Source organism: Calypte anna, chromosome 11, assembly GCF_003957555.1.
Source record: "Calypte anna isolate BGI_N300 chromosome 11, bCalAnn1_v1.p, whole genome shotgun sequence".
Taxonomy (NCBI): Eukaryota; Metazoa; Chordata; class Aves; order Apodiformes; family Trochilidae; genus Calypte; species Calypte anna.
In genome coordinates, this window is record NC_044257.1 from 15,726,448 (window position 1) to 15,745,141 (window position 18,694).

The window sequence follows — 18,694 nt, forward strand, 5'->3', positions numbered from 1 at the left end:
GTAATGAAGTTTTTGGATCAAAAGGGTTTACTCACTAGCTGAGAACATTCTGAATTGTTGCAGTGTAGATGAAGAATCTTCTGTAGCTTGGTATTTAGACACCTAATACTACCTCAATATGGTTAAGGTGCTCTTACCCTAAGTTCTGTTCTCAAAGTTTTCATTTTGAATATAACACTGTTTGTGTTCTCTGTGAATTGAGTCATAGTGTGACAACAGTTTTCTGTCATTAAGCACCAAGATGTCTGGTAAATTTAGGTGATCAGTGCTTCTCTACCTCTTCTTTCTTCAAAAATTAAAAAACTCCAAACACGAGGAAACTGAAATCTTCAAATTTCTGTCTACCTAGAGATTTGCTGTTTTAAACCAGAAATCATTATTTTGGACCATTATTGGAAAGTACCAATGATTTAAGAGGATGAAGCTGTGAAATGTAAGAGATGGTTTGTAGGTCCTGAGTTGATACTTTCTTTTTAGTTGATCTATGAACTGACAAAACCCACTATTTATAACAAGGCTGGGAAATAGAAATAGGTTGGGGATGTTTTTGTTTGTTATGGTAAATGCACAGGAAGTTTAAAATGTATTGACCTGTAAGGCTGCAAGGGCAGGCACTGAGAAGTTGCATGGTTTTTGGTGTGCTTGTGCAGCTTCCCTTCATGCTGCTTACTTACAAGTATTAAATCTCTGTTTACTACTCTTCCCATTGGTTCCTGTTGCATTCCTTGTGCAGACGGGACCTGCAACTGGAAATAAAATGCAATGGGATGAAAGACTGTTTGTCTGTAGGATGTTTTTATCATTGGTGGGGAAAATGTGGTCATATGCAGTGTTCTGGGAAAAAAAGCAAACAGGTCTGGACACCCTAATGAACAGGTGCTCTGGATCATAATCTTGCAGTGCCCCAGTTTCTCATTTGGAAAATGAGGTTAATTATTCTTTCCTATAATGATGTGTGTGAATGCAAGTGCATTATATGCTCAGATCCCAAAGTGAGGTGTGCCAAAAAAAAAAAAAGTCCTGAGAGGAGATGAATAATTCAGTTACGAGAACATGGCTTGAATATGCTTAGCAAATAAAGCCTGGGGTTACACACAGAGCAATCAGATTGAAACAAAGTAGAAAATGACCACTCAGTGGGTGAAGGAGGCATTAGAGGCCTCTGGCAAAAAAATCAGTATATGATCATGTAGCTGAGGGCTTCATAATCCCATTTACACAGAGGAGCAAAAATTTAAAGCTGTACAGACTGTGCATTCCAGATTTTGGGGTCAACTTTCTCAGTGCTTGACTTGTAATCTTTTTATCAAAGCTTCCTGGGGGTGGTGTGTGTTTGTGGTAATACATCCTGATAATTAAATAGCTTGCTCTGTGCATAGCTCTTAACACTTTTAAAAGAAGGTGAATATTGTAATTTGACTCTTACAGCAGGATAATCCAGCAGGGTAATGACTTGCTTCTGGTTACACAGGCAAGTCATTACTGGAACAGGGAATATAGCTATAGACCTGTGATTTAGCCAAAGACCATCTGCCTCTCTTACAAAAAATTGTAGTACTTAGCAGTTATTTTTAATTGGGAAACATCTAAGTCACCTTTATAATGCTAGAAACTTTAAGTCTAAGAATATGTCATATTCTAAAACATGAATATGCAAATATTGTTTTGTTGGTTTAAAAAGCAATTAATCTGCCCCAAACCAAGATGTCTTTTGCAGACATTTTTTTCATAATATGATGTAAGCAGTTGTTCAGAGTTTCCTGTGTCCTGCATCTGTTCTACTTGGAGTGAAAGTCACTGTCAGCTTTAACTTCCTGACACTGTTTTTGCTGGAGAGGAGTTTATTTACTGGGCAAGTCATTTGACACTGTCCCTCTCCACACTGACAAAGCAGGGTTTTGACAGGTGGACCCTGTGCATAAATAATAAATAAAAAATTGGTTGGATGGCTGCACCCAGAGAGTTGTGGTCAATGGTTCAGTGTCTGAGCGGATGCAAGTGATGAGTGGAGTTCCTCAGGGGTCAGTATTGGGATCAGTGCTGTTTAGCATCTTTGATGCAGACATGGACTGTGGCAGAGTGTTTTTCAGTAGGAGACATTTTTCTGTTTCTTGAAGTAAATTTTGGTGAGTGCTGCCATAATACTGCCCCATGGATAGGCTGCCCCAGTGAAAGGTTAGTGACTGATGCAGGTTGCATGGGGGCTTGGGGAGTGAGGGCTATAAGTAGGAATGGTATTTCTGATTCTGTGTAACACAGCTTTGAGGTGATGTTTTCACAGCCTGATATTAAGCAGATAACTTACAAGGTGACTCTGTGATCAGTCAGCCCAGACAGTCAGTTGAGGGGATGAAAGGTTTCTCTAGAGCAAAGTTTAGTTCCTGCTCTGAGTTGCTGTGTGCTGGAGTTTCTTCCTCTGGTTGAATATATAAAAAGCATAATGACACCAGCTTCCTAACTCTGTGGTTTTTTACTCTGAGGCAGTGTGGGTTTTTTGTGCTTCATTTCTTTCATCCATACAGTTGGTTAAAGTATGGATGGCAAAGCACCGTAAATGTAAAAATGTAGTTTGAACTTTGAGATGAGTTCTGAGTGTAAAAAACACAGAAATAATGCAGCACTTCTTGCAAGACCATACATCTAAACCCCACAGCACTAGATCTGCAGCTGCTATTTCATATATGAGAAAAAGAACAAATCCCTTAGAAGCCTAGGGTGGTCCCCAGTTCTCCCCCACCACTTTTCCTTGATGAGCCTGACTTAGAAGCTTCCTGGTGCTAGGGAAAGCATTTGGCAACTGATTATGTAGCAGGGCAAAGTGTCTGGTCAGGAAATGTCATTGTCATGGAATGATGCCCTAGTGTATGTGGGACCCAGTACAACTTGGCTATGGATCATTTACCCACAGGTTTTATTAACCATTGTACATTCATGAGTTTGCAGTTTAAGAACTGCAGATCTTGGTAACTACAGTAGAACTAAATTAACTTCTGCTTTACCAGCACATGAGAGAAGGAAGCTTCAGTTTTCTTGTATGGAAGGAACTGATTTGCTTTTTTAATTTGTCGTGGGCCCTTTTCTTGCAGAAACTATTTAAGCATACTAGATATATAGATGGGGAAGCTGTATGATACCAGCATGATTTATTGCATTGTTTTTCTCAGTGCTTCATTTCACTATGGTCCTGCTCTGTATTTTTATTGTACATTTACTCATGTGGGTACATTTACCTGTGTGTGGGTCCATGTGGTGGCCCTTGGGTCACACATACCCTGTATTGTTTCTCCCCACTTCAAAGTGTCCCAGGCTGGCCACACAATGGATGTGTGTTGTATATCACCATGGGATCTGGGGGGCACTTCTGCCTTCAGAAGTGACTCTACTACTCTGCTGGGCTGTTTCTTTGCTAGGAAACCAAGTGGCCCACAAACAAGGGTGTATGTTATAGCTGGGACAGGGTGCTACTAAACAGCAGTGAAAGGCAGAGGGTAAGGAAGGAAGGAAGGGGTAGCCAAGGGTGAGGTGTGCTTGTGAGTACTCTGCTAAGAGACATATCTGTGTGACCAGCATCTGGGGCTTGCTGTCTGAGAATCTATTCCTGCACTACCAAATAAAGCCTTCCAAATTTCCTTGTATTGTGGTATGCACATGTATATGCACATGATTAAATTAGGGCCCAAAGAGGCTGTGGTATTTAAGCTCTAAGCTTGGCAAGGTGTAAATCTCCAGGCAGCTGATCCATAATGGATATTTTGTTCTTTATCTGATGCAAAGTGCTTTCAGGACAATTATTAAGGGAAAGTTTGTGGTGACTAGAGTTTGATTAGTCACTGGAAACTATGTGAATTTCTGCATACTCTTCCATGGATCCCTGGGTTAAGTGATGATTCACAGCCAGGAAAATTTATGCTCTGAGAAATCTGTGGTGCCTTTCTTGAATGTGAAATTGTGCATTTGTAGTACAAGCATGCATGTTTTAAGGAAGATTTTGCTGAGGACATGATTTCTCTATTTAAAATAACGTTGAAATGTTTTTAGATTGTGTTATATTACCAAGCAGAAATCACTAGTTTCTGCAAGATGTTGAAGCTGGATATTTAATGATCAAAGCTCACTGGAGAAACAGTGCACCTATAATACAGTCATGGAGATAATCAGATTAGATGTCAGATAATCAGATGTGATCAGTCCACATCCAATTTACAGGGTAAGGCTAAGATGCAGGGATGTATAATATAATGCAATGGCAATGTATGGGTTTTTTTCAGTCTTCATTGTTGTATTTTGTGCATTTTATCTTGCAGCCATGTTTTCTCTGAAATTAAATTTTGCTAATTTTGCTTCTAAAATCCTTGCTAACATGTACCAGTGAGGAAAGCAAATCTTTGTTCTGTTTCCTTTTGGCTGTCAGATACTTTAGGAAACTTATACCTAGCACCTAAGCAACTGTTCATGCAAGTGCATTTCCTTCTTAAACACTGAGGAGGGATTTCCCTCCCCTATAAGTTTAGCAGCTAAGTATTTTAATTAGTAGAATTGTTAATGCCAATGTGAGCTTCCTCTGTGGTGGAAAACTAATTTCTTTCTCTTTGGAGAAGATGGTTATACATTTACAGCATCTGTGTTTTTCTGTGAGAAGCAATGAGTATTCACATTTTCTGCTGAGGAGTGTGAAATAAGGGTGTCTTCTGGCTTGAATGTTAGACTCGACCTTACTGGTTTCTATTGGTGACTTTTTTTCTTTTCCTACTGCTATGAGAATTTCTTTCTCTCTAAATTTCCTTTCTGTTTGAGGAATAAAGTAATAAATAAACATCGAAAGCCCAAATCTAGATTCAATCCTTTTTTTTCTGTTTGGCATTCAGAATATTGTTAAAAAACAGTGTGTCATTGCAAAAGTGAATCCCCATCTTGCTCTTTGTGGACTGTCTTTTCAATAGAACATTAAAATTCACCTTTTTTTTTTTTTTTTTTCTGTTTTGAAATAGCTATGTCTCAGTTGTTACCCAGGGGATCTCTGGGTAAGACTTCAGCTGAGTATTTAGAGCTTGGTTTCTGTGGTCAAATGAAAAAATGAACGTGTGTAGCCTTTAGTTCTTTTCAAATAATTTCTTCCCTTTAGCAGCTCAGATCTGCAGCATTAAATTGTAACTTAAACCAACCAGACTTCCTGTCATGGCCAGGCAGAGAAATGGGGATAGAATCAACTTCATAGTCCTGAACATCCCTAATGTGATTGATCAAAGTGGGTGTGAGATGCGGGTACTTCAGTACCCTTTCACCAAAGTCACAGTTTTACATTTTTGTTGTGTTTCATTGCATGGAAGAGAATATAAACTTTTATGGGCACATATGTAAATTTTACCCTTTTCTTATTTCTTTCTGTGCTCCATATTTCATTTCTGCTCTGAATAAAGCAGGCTGTTAAGACACACCTTGTATAGTTAATTTTTAATTCAGCAGAAGTGAGAACAAAGCCCTTGTCCTCTCTAACCATGGTGAAGTACATTTGCAAAAGGATACCAAAGGCTTCATTCAGTCACTGGGCTCTCATTTGCAATACTCAGTGTTGCAGGGGGCATTATTATATTCATAGAATCATAGAATTGGCTGGGTTGGAAGGGACCTCAGAGATCATCGAGTCCAACCCTTATATTTTTATATTATATTATATTACATTATAATTTTATTATTATGATGTTATTGTTAAATGGTTAAATTCAGAATGTTGCTATACATGTACACATGAAAATGGAAATTTATTTCTATAGAGAATCACCACCCCATGTCTTGGTCCACAGCACACTGAGTTGAACAGATTCCCTTGTTTTCCTCTTGGAAAATTCCAAGGGGAAGTCTCCAGTAGTTTCACTTTAACCTTCTTGAGACTTGCTGAAAATACCTGCTGAAGTAAACAGTGCTCATGGCCTGATTTCCTCCTTGGAATCTCTCTGGAGGCTTTTTCTTCTCTATTAAGTATATACCTCTGAGCTCTGACCTGGGCATTGTAGCCACAGGCACTGAAAACCTCATAGGGACTTTGAATCAGGAGCCTTATCTTACAAGACTGGGGTCTGTAATGCCAGTCTTAGCTGAACTTTTATACTGATTCTCAAGACTTTTCTGTCAAGGGTACCTTGCCAGCCTGACAGTTTCTAAGGTTTTTTGACTAATCCCATTTAGATACAATCTCCCAGGCTTTCCGGGCTGAAATTACCTGACCTGCAAAGATACCTCCTTACAGTGAACATACAGGGACACTTCCAGCTAATATAAGCTGTTCTGCTGCTGGCATTTGCTGTTTTTAAACAGTCTGACTGTTTCCCCCAAACAGAGGTGGGTGTTGCATGAGGCAGAACTGCTGCCTTTGGATAGCAGTGCTGGAATGAGGAGCATGGTGATGTTGTATAGCACTCATGGTTTTTGTGGTTCTCCTGGTCATACTGTTCTCTACCCATGTTTATTTTATGTCTTCTGCTCAGCTTGCACAGCACCAACTAGGGTGGAATCCAAATTCTCTTTTACTGTCTGTCTTTAAATGTAACTAAAGGAAAGGTAAGAGCAATTCATCCCTGTAAGTGTGTGACCAAAGGTGGTGAGCACTGCCAGGTTACTTCAGTGAAAATCAGTGGGGGTGTAGAGTATCAAAAGTTTATTGTTAAGTTCATGGCAGTAAAGAGCTGGAGCAGGTGCTCAGGAAGGCACTGAGCAATTAAGCTGCTCAGTCTTTTGGAAAGTATTTATGTAGTAGTGTAATGATCCATTGAAATTAACTGATTTCCAGAACAACTCACAACAGCAGGAGCTGAAGCTCACTGGCACCAGGATCTGAACTGCCACAAATTCTACAGGTCCTCATCAGGGCCTGGAACAGGATGGTAGCTGAAGGTCTGGTCTTGGTAAAGAGGCACTTGAGGGAGTTGTCAGAATCAATAGATGATTGATGAGTCTGCCAAGGAGATCTCTTTAACCCGAGGAAATAACCACATAAAAGAGTGAATGAAATGTAAACTAGTATTACAGGCTTGTTAGAGTGGCACTAGACTTCTGAAATGTTTGTCTGGGAACTCTGAAGTCTTTTGGAGTGTCCTTGTCTTGCTGGATGTGAGTCAACTCCACTGCAGGGCATGCTTCAGTTTATGTTTCCTTGGGAAATGCATGAATCCTCTGGCACTGCTTCATGAAGTTGAACCCGCAAGCACATTGGATTTGATCTGATTGTGAGCTGCATGTGTCCAGGTCTGTGCTTTTTTCCAGGTGAGTCTGGTCTCAGGAATATCCATCTGTGAAGCTGGATCAGGAAACAGCTCTGCAATTAGCACATGGGGTTGAGGAGGAAGAGGAGGAGTAGGAGGAGGAGGAGGAGGGCTCCAGTACTTCAAGGCAGTGTCTGAGGCTCTGTGCTTGTAGCTCTGGTGCAGACTTAAAGTTAACGTTTTAATTGCTCAGTGACAGATTGTGTTATAAAAAGTTGTCAGGAACTGTGTAACAGCTACGTTGGTACAGTCGATTTACTAATTTGAGTCTGGAACTTGCTACAGCTTTTCCTGACCTGTTCATTTCCCTATTCACTTGGGATCAGCCATTCTGGACTTTGTGGGCATCATGTGGAAGGTGCTGGAGTCTGTGCATGTCTGCCTTTACCCCTCTGATTTTCTACCTTGGCTTTTCTTTCAAAAATACAGACTAATGCACTGTGAACAGCACTGTAGAAAATCATTAAAACACATGCAGGGAGTTTCTATTAGTTTTCTGAAACTGTAACATGTATTGTATCTCTCTGTGAAAATCTAAGGAATATTTAATAAGCCTTGTGTTTTGTAGATCTGTTTCATATTTTATTTAGATAAAGTATTTATAAGTATAATTATTAATATATATAAGTATTTATATCTTGCCAGAGTTTTGTAGGACATATTTAATATGCTGCCTGAAAAGTACAGAAACATAACATTCTGAATTTGAGGTTTTTTTATATAAATATTTCCTCCTTTTTTTTTTTCCCCCACAGAAATCCTTGTGCCTCCATGTATACAATCAGGCAATAGAATAGGGTGGTGGAGTTGAAAGTTTGTAATGCACAGAAGTGTAGTGAGTCTATAACTGAGGGGAGACATTGAGTAAGTTTGTGTGTTTGTTTCAGAGGTCAGGGTGAGGTAAGAGCCACTTGAAATGACAACAGCAATGCAGGTTGTGAAATCTGTTTGATTGCTGCTTATAGTTTATACTTGGAGAGGGTCGTTGTGGTGTTTTATGCCTATGGATTTATGGCTGAAATAAAAGGTGTGCTTCACTTTGAAGTTCAGGACTGTGTTTACAGCAGGGATTTGTTGGGTGAGGGGGAAGCAGAGGAGGTGACTGGGGTAGCTCTTGCCCATGAATAGGATGAGCCAGCATGGTGCTCAGTCCCATGCTGTTTATTGCAGCCATGCAACCTCCTTCCCTTTCTATTTGGGTACTTTCTGTGTCTGCATTCAGATGGTTCTCTGCTGATCCTGGGGTGAAGTGGTGGGCTTAGATCATCTTTTTCATATGGTAGAATTTTGGGATGGATATTTGGATACAGTACTGGGGATCTAAGTGAGACTGAATGTTAAGGGGATCAGAGGCATCAGCTTTTGGCTGCTGGTCATTTTTGGTCATGTCATGAGTTTATTTTTGAAGTTTGCATCTAAATTTAGGGACCTTGGCAGATATGGAGATTTTGAAAGTTTTTTTTTCATTATTTGAGAGGTCGTCTGAGATGTGGAGCTTGAAACATTAGAAGCTTTATCTTTAAGATAATTATGCCTGGGAAAATAAGTTTAAGATAGAGGCTTGTGTCCTGTGATTAGTTCAAGTTAACTTTTGATGCCCCATTTTCCCTTTAATGACTTGGAGAAAGGAGTGTCTAGTGCAAGGTTTGATCTGGAATACTTTGCAAAGACTAAGATATTCCAAGATGAATTAATATCTCATTATCAGGATTTTCATTATGAACTTCTTGTTTGTCTCTCCCTCCTTTCTGTATTGGCATGGTAGAAACCCAGCATTATACAGGCTGAAGCTTTAAACAGTTTCCAGCTCCACCTCTGTTGGCAGCAGAGTTGCTTTTTCATTATGATATTAACTGTCTTCTGTTATGAGGAGGTGCTCATTTAAAACAGGGGTTTTATACTGCAGTGTTCTCAAATGCATGGACAGAAGCCCTCAGCTATTTTCCTTGGATCTTGCTTGGCCTGATAAACACTTCAACAGCAGCCATGAAATGTTTTTCTTCACTCTTCATCCTGTAGCTTGTAAGTCAAGACTGTCCAGAAGTGGGAAGAGCTGTTTATTTTTCTGGTCCATGGGCAGAACAAAACAAAACCACTTCCTCAGTTTTCTAATAACTATCTTATCTTGACAGTGCACATATTGTTATTTCAGTGCTGTCTCACCACTGTTAGGCAGACCATGTAGCAGGGGGTTGATAAAAAGGAGCTGACTTGAGAAAGTGTGTGCTTGTACAGTGTTCCTGTGCTGCTGTGCCTCTGGTCTGCAGGTTAAAAGTGATACAGCAGTTTATGGTAAAGGATGGAGACCCCTTTGGAGTTGACCAGCAAAAAGCTAACAAATGTTTCAGTTATTAGGCTGAATTTTCTCCTTATATTCCTGCTTTAAATATTATTCTTCCCAGAGTCAGTGACTATGCTAGCTGAAAAGGTTAACTGATTATATGAGATCTGATGTATAATTTTTTTAGGTGGGTAAGTCAGAAGTTGTATCTTCTCTTCTTTGTCTCTGAAGAGTTGTCATGGCAATTGGAAATTTCCTGCTTACAGAAAATGCCATTTGTGAAATCATGTCTTCTCTATACCAAAGAGACTGTGTGTATATACTTTTTCCATGGATAATCAGTGATAGTGAAATGACAAAAATATGTAAAGTTATTTTTCTTATTCTTTTGACCCTTATCTGCTGTTGTCTGTTAGTAATATATTTAGTTGTAGATTTGTGGTTTGCAAGCTGGTGCAATTGGCACTTTTTGCCCAATAAACATTTGTAAGTTTATGTAGAGAGATATTTGATTTATATATATATATATAGATAAATATAGATACATATGGATGCACTGAGTTGTTTATCTTACTGCTTCAGGCTCTGCTGCAAGGCAAGTGCAGTTGTACTGACTGAATGTTGTTTCCTTTCAGTGGATCTGATGGAAATAAAAGAAATTCGCCCAGGAAAGAACTCCAAGGACTTTGAGCGTTGCAAAGCAAAGCAAAGAGAAGAACTCTGCTTTACCATTTTTTATGGTACCCAATTTGTCCTCAACACCTTAAGCTTAGCAGGTACCTTTTCTTCTTTGTTTCTGCTTTAAACCTGTTAACTAAAAAAAAATCAAATACATTGGTGGAACAGTAATGTAAATAATACTGTGGGTTTGACTTTTGCAGTGCAGCAAGTGTTTGAAATCTGGAGATGGACCTTTCACTGACCTCTCCATGTCTGAACTGCTGCAATTGTAGTTTTCTGCTTTCGAATAGTGTGTAGTGTGAGTGTAGTTTCCAATTTGCTCATAGTCATTTCTAGCAAGGTAGATTTTTACAAGTTAAACATCTCTAGTGAGGTTTTCAACACTGAAGAGATGACATTGTCCTCTTTGAAATCAGCAGAAGATTTGCTGTTGTCTTCACAGAATATAGCCCTGGCAATTTTAGTCTGGCCAAAATGATTCTGGAAACAATAGCCATAAAGAGTTAGGCTACAGCTGCACCACAGAAACTTTCATGTCACTTATGAGCAATTGCAGACAAGTTGGGAAAAAAAAAACAAGTTCTACTTTGGGTTATATGTGTACACATTACCTGATAATACCAAACCTTTTTTGAAGATGTACTAGGGAACCATAAACAAATTGGAAGGTGATAAATTGAAAATTAAGAGATAACTGTGAAACAGAGAGAAGTCATAACCTGTACCTGTGGAAAGGGTTCACCTTCTTATTTCAGGTGAAATTATCCAAGGTCACAAAACCTTAGATTTTGAAATGAAAAGGAATATAAATTGTTACAGTACAGGCTTGATACAGTTTCTAACTAGTGGAGTTTACAAAGAGATTAACTTCTAAAATATTTGTGATGGATCCTTGGTTTAGAATCATACAGACTAATTGAAATGGTAGTTCTCTCTGTGCAGGAACACATTGAAATAATTGAATTAATTGCAGAATCTTAATGGGGGGAAAAACAAGAGCTTTGTAAGCATTTTTTAAAAAAATGAAATTAATTGCTTATAGAATGCAGTACCAGAAGACTGGGTTTTTGCACTGGGAATGAAAGGCTTCTTGTGACTAATCCATTGTTACAGGCTTTTAAGTTTAGATAGGTTTTACCATTGTTGGATGAAGTCTGTGAAAATTTTGTGTAAGCAGCTGTGCTTAAGTGCAGCTGTGCCAGGTGCTTCAGACTGATTTCCTTTAAAAGGACTCCTCCATGGCACTTCTCAAAAGCAGGTTTCTACCAAAACTTTGAGAGCACTCAGGGATCTCTTGCTGTAATGCTGAACTGTAGAACAACATGATACAACTTTCAGTTAAGGGGGAAATCCTTTTCCTTGTTAAAGTGCTTTCTTGTGGTTTCTTAAAGCAACATAAAATAATTGTTGCTTAAAGGGAATGGTAGCTGTCATACAGGGCAGAATTGTCTTGGGAGAACAATTGGTTTGGCAGTGGTAGTGGGTGTTCTTTCCAAAATTGTAACTAATTGAAAAACATTTCCATGGAGAGCTGAAGCTGGGCTCTAACTTCATCCTTGGGGGATAAAGCACTAGAAGTATGATTAAATAGAAAGTAATTGTCGTCTTTTGAGAAACCGTTTGGCTTTGAAGGCAGATAAAAGAATTTGCACAGAAAGTAATTTTTCAGCACTGGTTTAACTGAAGAATGCTTTTGTGAAATTTCAGAATTTGCTAAAGCAAAGGCTGCAGCCACAACATCTCATCCAAGGCCAAAAAAATTGGTTCCAGTTAACCAGTACCCCCTGGGGAAAGCTACACCCAGCACACAGTTCAGCATCTCTGTGCTTCTTTTGAAACCTCACCAAATGTGATGAATTTAAATAATGTGGCAGACACTTTTGGTTTGGGAAAGGGAAAGGCAAACTCCCTTTAAAACAAAACAACCAGTGATAAACGACTGTAAAGTTGTGAGGAAGATGTGCCTGGCTTCTAGTGTTAACTTTTTTTAACATAGTTTGTATTAAAATATAACACATAACACCAGTTATGTACCTTGCTCCCTTCCTATTCCTCTTGCCTGTGTCCAGTCTGGAACAATCTGTATCTAGAGACATGATGAGGACAAATAGGAGATGGTCACGTCCATCAAAAGCCAGTGCTTCATAAATTTTGTACTTTGGTTGGAATATAATGAACTAGCTTTATGCTCTAACACACTGAGTTCATTGTCTGTGTGCTTTGAGTTGCTCCAGATCTGTGTCCCTGCTCTTTTGCCACTTTAGAGATAGAAGAAAATGAATTTTAATTGTGTTGATACACATGCTCAGCAGTAGTTTCATAGTCTTTCTGCTGAAATATTGCAACTTGCCTACCCTGATAAGCAGACTTCTGAAAGGAGGTATTTTTTGACAGTTTCCAGAATTACCCTTCCCACCCCCAAATTTATGCTATTTATTCTTAGTTTTATTATTAGTAACATGAAGCAATGAAATGAGATTTATCAAAGAAAAAGTTAAATCAGCAGCTTTGTATACTGGGGTTTATCTGAACATCACAATGTTGTGTTATGTCTTTGTTTTGTGTTAATTGTTTGGGGTTTTTTGATGTTTCTCATAGCATATTATTTTTTTCAGCTGACTCTAAAGATGATGCTGATAAATGGTTGTGTGGCTTGAATATCTTGTATCAAGAGGTCATGAGTGCTCCCACACCTGCAATCACAGAGAGGTATGTGGACATATTTTCACTTTGTGAGGCTTGATATTTCTTTGGGATTGAAAGTGGAAAATCTGCAAGAAGTTAAGATACAAGTGTTCGTGCTACTTTAAGAACAACTACTCTCCAAGTAGTGTGTGATACAGAAAACTCAGACTCAATGTCTGTTTTCTGTAGACATGTGTCATGGTTTAATTCCAGCTGTCAACTAATCCCCACACAGCTTCCTGCTCACTCTCCCCCATGGCATAAGGGTCGAAGTGAGAAAACTTGTGGATTGAGATAGAGAGTTTAAGAGGCAAAGAAAAGCCAAGTGTCCAAGCAAAGCAAACGAAGGAATTCATTCACTTCTTCCCATTTGCAGGCAGGTGTTCAGCATTCTCCAGGAAAGGCAGAGCTCCCTCACATGCTGTCTCTCCAGTTGTCACCCTCTTCCTTCTTCCTCTGGAAGAAAACAAAAACATATCTGAATTGTCAACAGTGTTGTCAATACAAATCCAAATCATAGCCCTAGATTACCTATAAGGAAGAAAATTAACTCTTATCCCGGTCAAAACCAGTACAGCATGTTCTGGAATCACACTGCATTGTGTTCACTATTGTGGACTTCCAGTTTACTTTGGTTCTGCATTAAAAATGAAATAGAAAAATCTCTTAATGAGATCACAACAACATCTGGTGTGTGTGGTGTGGTTGCTTCTGACATTTTTGTTTGTGGTCACTGCTGTTGCCTGTTGTGAGGATATACACTGGCCCTGCTTGCTACCTGATCAAACTGTGCTTTGACATTGATGTTGTTTTTACCTTGTTGCTGTTTCAGCTGGGAAGAAAGTATTCTTGTATGTTTTTATTTATTGTATGGTACTGCAGTGAGCTGTTGTACAAAGAGCTCCTGGGTTCCAGGCTATGTTTGTGCAGCACAGTGATTTCTGTGGAGACTGAGGATAAGCTTAATAATAACATGCTGTGTTCAGCCTTTAGATCAGAAGTGTGTATGTGTATTTACTGTTAATGCTGCTTATAGTATTTTACACCTAAAACTGACATGCATTGTAATGAAGATTTTCTTTAAACTTTTATAAGCCACTCTCCCTTACCTCTAATATTATTATTTTTTTTTATGTAACAGATCTTTAAACCACCAGCCTCAGGTGGCATAAATCATTGATTTGGAGTTACTGTATTTTAGATTAGTTTATATTTTGGCTCACCTTACCCACTTATATTTTTAAAGCCTCTGATTGCTCATTCTTTTCTTTCCTGCCTACCCTCCCTCTTCCTGTGTTACCTGGCTTGAAATTGCAGTATGAAGCACCAGAAAAGTATATATTTACATATGTGGTTTTAAAACTGACTGAATTCTTGGAGGCTGCACTGGAAATGTTTTTGCTTTATTAAAAAGAGGTATCTCTAAAGACTTGTAACTATGTGTAATTCTTAGATTAAACCTTTTTCTTTTTTCCCTCTTCCACAAGTTGGCTGAGAAAGCAGATCTATTCTGTTGATCAAACTAGAAGAAACAGGTAAGAAGCTCTCTCTTTGGTTCAGTTTTTTAGTGAATTTTAACATGGAATGAAAAGAAAAATACTTTGTCAAAAATGTGAAATATGAGACCTTCAAAATGGCATTTGCTTCTGTATTAACATGTTGAAGTTGGTTTTTTTTTTGGTCTTTTTTTTTTGCTAAACACAGCTTGTTCTTAGCACTCACTCATGTTCGTGTGTGTGGTATAATGAGGAAGCAAACAATGTAAAATAAATAGTTTTGCTTTTAGCCTAGAACTACCCTGCCAGAATGAGGAAAGGGAGTTGTCTTCTCACAATCTTCCTGCAGAGCTTCAGCCTAGCTGTGCAGGTATATTAGGTTGCTTATTTTATAAAGGGTTTTGCCCTTTCATAGCCAAATCAGAGCCCAGCAGCTTGGCCTTTATAACCTGCTGTGAGCCTCCCTGCCCAGCTCTGCCACCAGTTCTTCCTTCATTGCTGAGCTGTGTTTGCACTGGAGTAAATACACCCTGGTGCAGACAGACCAGAACCAGCTTTTAAAGGCTTATTTGGGCATACATGACAGTGAAGATGCATAGATGAAGTTTGGAGTGGGCTGCTAAGGATCCAGGGAAGATGTTTAGGTGATCAACCTTCCCTTGTTGCAGTCCTGATGGGGTCAGTATGTGTGGTATCCAGTTTGAAACAAGTCATGCAACTAGACACTGGCAGTTCCATAGGTATCCAGAGGTAGGGTCATCCTAGCAATAGCACAGATTCTTTCCTGCAGGGTTAGAGCTGGGAGAACAGGGCAGAATATCAAGACAAAGAGGAGTAACACAGATGCCTGAGGATGTCAGGGGAGATGACCAGAAGAACTGCTGGTATGACTGGGTAGTACTGGGGGAGTTGTTTTAAAGCAAAGCCAAAGGGTTTCAGCTGACCTGGTGCTTCTCACGTGAAAGGAGTCCCGTGGGCTGTAGCTGTCAGTGTGCTGTGTGGCTTCATATGTTTGAATTCCAGTGGTTCATTTCAGGTCCATGTGTGATGTGGGTTTGTAGTTTTTGCACAACGAAGGGGATTTTTTTTTCAGCTGCATACCTCTCCCTGGAGTTGCCAGAAATCATGGGACACCAAAAAGAATGTTAACCCCTCCTCCCCCAAGTCTATTGCTTACCCGTGATTTTGTTCTTTGTCTGGAACATGCTTTTTATTCTTAGGTGTAGCTCAGGGTAGGAAAGTACATGCATTTCCTCTCATTTAGGCCTTTTCCTAAAAGTAAATCAAGCACTGTGTTTTATTGTGTGAATGAGAATTTGTTAGTGCAGGAAATAACACGTTCAGCAGGATGCCTGCAGCTGGCTTCAGTGTGAGCTGACACACCACTTCAAAGTGGTGTTTCCTGAGCTGGCCAGCATGGTGAAGGGCATAGTACAATCCTTTACTGGGTATTGGCTTACATTTCCTGATGTATTTTGAAAATCTAGCCTCACAATGGGCATGTGTGGGTGGGGATCATGAAGCAAAAGGAAGGTTAGGATGGAGAAGCTGTGGCTGACAGTATCTGTCTGCTGCAGAGGTTTCACTTGTTGCTTTAGGGTTGGTTCACCACTGCAAGGCATTCTGGTTAGGATCAAGGGGACTTGCACTGTAGAAAGAGCAGGTTTTTATTCTCTTCATAGATGATTCACACTTCTAGAAAAATTCAGGAAAAAAAATTGAGCAGAGGATCATTGTGTTTAGTGTTGCAATTCATGTGGAAGTTCATTGTAAAGGTTAGGCTTTCAGGCAAGTCCTGTTTCACAGGCTGAGTTTTTTTTCCAGTGGTAATGAAGTCTAAGCTATTTTATTTTGGCTTGCACTTGTCTGGCCAGAGGAAATTGCTTGTGCTTGGTGTTTAGGGTACAAATGGAGTGGTCCTTCTTGCTCCTAAAAAAAATGTTTTTTTTTCCAGAGGTCTGGCGACAGGGTCTGGCCAGGAATTTCCTGAGTTCTAATCTGGCTTTGGTCTGGATTTTGGCTAAGTTCCTTCTTGCTTTGTCTCCTTCTCTTTCTGCACAATGGAGATCAGAATATCATACAGGGCAGCTGCTTGTATGGACACTGTAGAATAGAAATGTTGCTTTTGTTTAGGTGCTAATTGTTTTTGTTACTTTCAAGTGGCTGTTCTGGCAACTAATGGCTTGTGAATTGCGTTGTAGGTCAAGAACAAAGTTCCTTGACCTTGTTTTCTCAGGAAGTGTTGGTATTGCATCAACATTTTGTGGGCATTGGCAGTAGGACCCATGGAGGTTGTGCTTGGATTTTACCATCTAAGTGAATAACAGCAGGAAAAAAAAAATTATAATGATACTGAAAACTGGAGCTTTTAATTTTCTGTTTCTACCCATCTGCTTGGTATATCCTTGTGTAATGCTTTCTGTGTCCATATTCCAGCTTCACTGAGAGAATTGGAAAAAGCCTGTAGCTCATCTGACTGTGTCTGGACATCTCTATTTGAGCTTATTGTCTAGGGCTGATTAATTGGTGATGGAGAGAAAAGGGTGTCTCTGCAGCATGGTTCTTTTTTACCTAATCAATGCCCAAATTAGCTGAAATGCATGTTTCTCCCCTCTAACTAGAAAACATATCTAGAGTGCTCCCAGGAAGATGTTACTTTACAGAAGTTTACAGTTATTCAAGATGAGCCCAAAAGATTTCAATAGTCACGTTTTTATGTTGATAGAAAATAAGTATTTGTGGCTGATTATATACAGCAGAACTCTGGGGTTTTTTGCTATTGATTTGTTTTGTTTCTGTTTGTTTCCCCTCTTCTTTTTCCCTCAGTATCAGTCTTAGAGAGCTGAAAACTGTTCTTCCCCAAGTAAACTTCAAAGTGAGCAGCATGAAGTTCTTGAAGGATAAATTTGCGGTAATTGCCAGATCTCTTATATCTGTTTGGTATCATCTGATAATTGTTGCAGTTTTTCCTTTTGGGCTACCACCTGTATTTTTGCTTCTTACTAAATGCAGTTAAATAAATTATATCCTCTTTACATTGTTCATTTGACAAAAGCCAACACTGGGTCTGGAGCTCCCATGCAGATGCTGCACAAGTTCATTTTCTATTGTTTTCATATACAAGAAAAAGAATTTCTTTTCTTTTTGCAATATGATCAAGTAATAACCTCTTCATGCCAACTTGTGCTAGCATTAAAACTTCTGAAGGTTGTTTCCATTCCTGCAGACATTGTAAATATCCCCACCTTTTCCTGCTTCCCAGCTCTCCACCCTTAAAACATACATTCTTGCTTCTGTTGCTCCAGCTAACAATGACTGAAGCATTCCTTTACTCTTGGCAATATAGTGGAAATGGAGTCAGGGTACAAAAAGCCAGGCCAAAGATGTGGGGTAGGAGCTCTGTGTCACAAACCAGGAATCTGTTTACTTGTTTGTAACCTTAAAAATAATCCCAAGTGGCTAAAACATGAAGTTGGGAGTAGAACAGAATAAGTAAGAAAGTGGTGTCTGGGGTAAGAGTAACTTGTTTGTTGTGCAAATGCAGTTCAGGGAATTCTAAATTCACTGCATTCTACTTTCTATTGTAGGAAATAGGTGCTTGCAAGGAAGAGCTTAGTTTTGAACAATTTCATTTGTTCTACAAGAAAATCATGTTTGAACAACAGAAATCGGTAAGCTTTTGCATAAGTAGTCCTCATACTGTTAAACTATTAGATCAGAAAAGTGAGATCTGGTATATCAAGCAATAAAAGCTCCCCAAAACAACAGAAAGTGTCTTATCAATAGCAAGGATTTTTTTTTTTTGCCTGAAAATTGCATGTGTTCACACTGAAAGGCCAGGAGTGCACTTGAAAACCTTGGAAGTATGTTTTTGCTTACATGTTTAATTCAAAAGATGTCTTGCCAACTTGTATATAGGTTCTCTAGAGCAGAAATGCATATCTTTCCCTTTCACAAACCATTATTAGATGGAATTAGATGAAAAAAAAAAATCATATTATTTTATTATTTATCATTTTTCCCCATTTTGTGTTTTTTGTTTGTTGTTTTAAGATTCTTGATGAATTCAAAAAGGATTCCTCTGTGTTCATTCTTGGGTGAGACACTTTATTTGTATTAATTTCCCACATTTCCATATGGTTGTAATGCTGCAGGATTGTTTATAAAATATATAATATATTTTTGTGTATGCTTTGCTTGTTCTGTTGCTTTAGTAAAAGAAATGATACATTGGTTTGTATTCAGAAAGGTGAATGTATCATGGATAGAAGTCCTGAATGTAACTTGATAAATGT

General features: G+C 38.9%; 1 protein-coding gene across 1 annotated transcript in view; it reads left to right on the forward strand.

Annotated features, from left to right (window-relative positions):
• Positions 1–18,694, forward strand: part of PLCG2 (phospholipase C gamma 2) — a 54,229-nt gene that overhangs the window by 4,358 nt on the left and 31,177 nt on the right. Inside the window, exons 3-8 of the mRNA XM_030457959.1 lie at positions 10,173–10,313; positions 12,834–12,927; positions 14,391–14,438; positions 17,226–17,310; positions 17,987–18,070; positions 18,453–18,496. Coding sequence (XP_030313819.1) covers positions 10,173–10,313; positions 12,834–12,927; positions 14,391–14,438; positions 17,226–17,310; positions 17,987–18,070; positions 18,453–18,496 — 496 coding nt within the window. The remainder of the gene's footprint in view (positions 1–10,172; positions 10,314–12,833; positions 12,928–14,390; positions 14,439–17,225; positions 17,311–17,986; positions 18,071–18,452; positions 18,497–18,694) is intronic.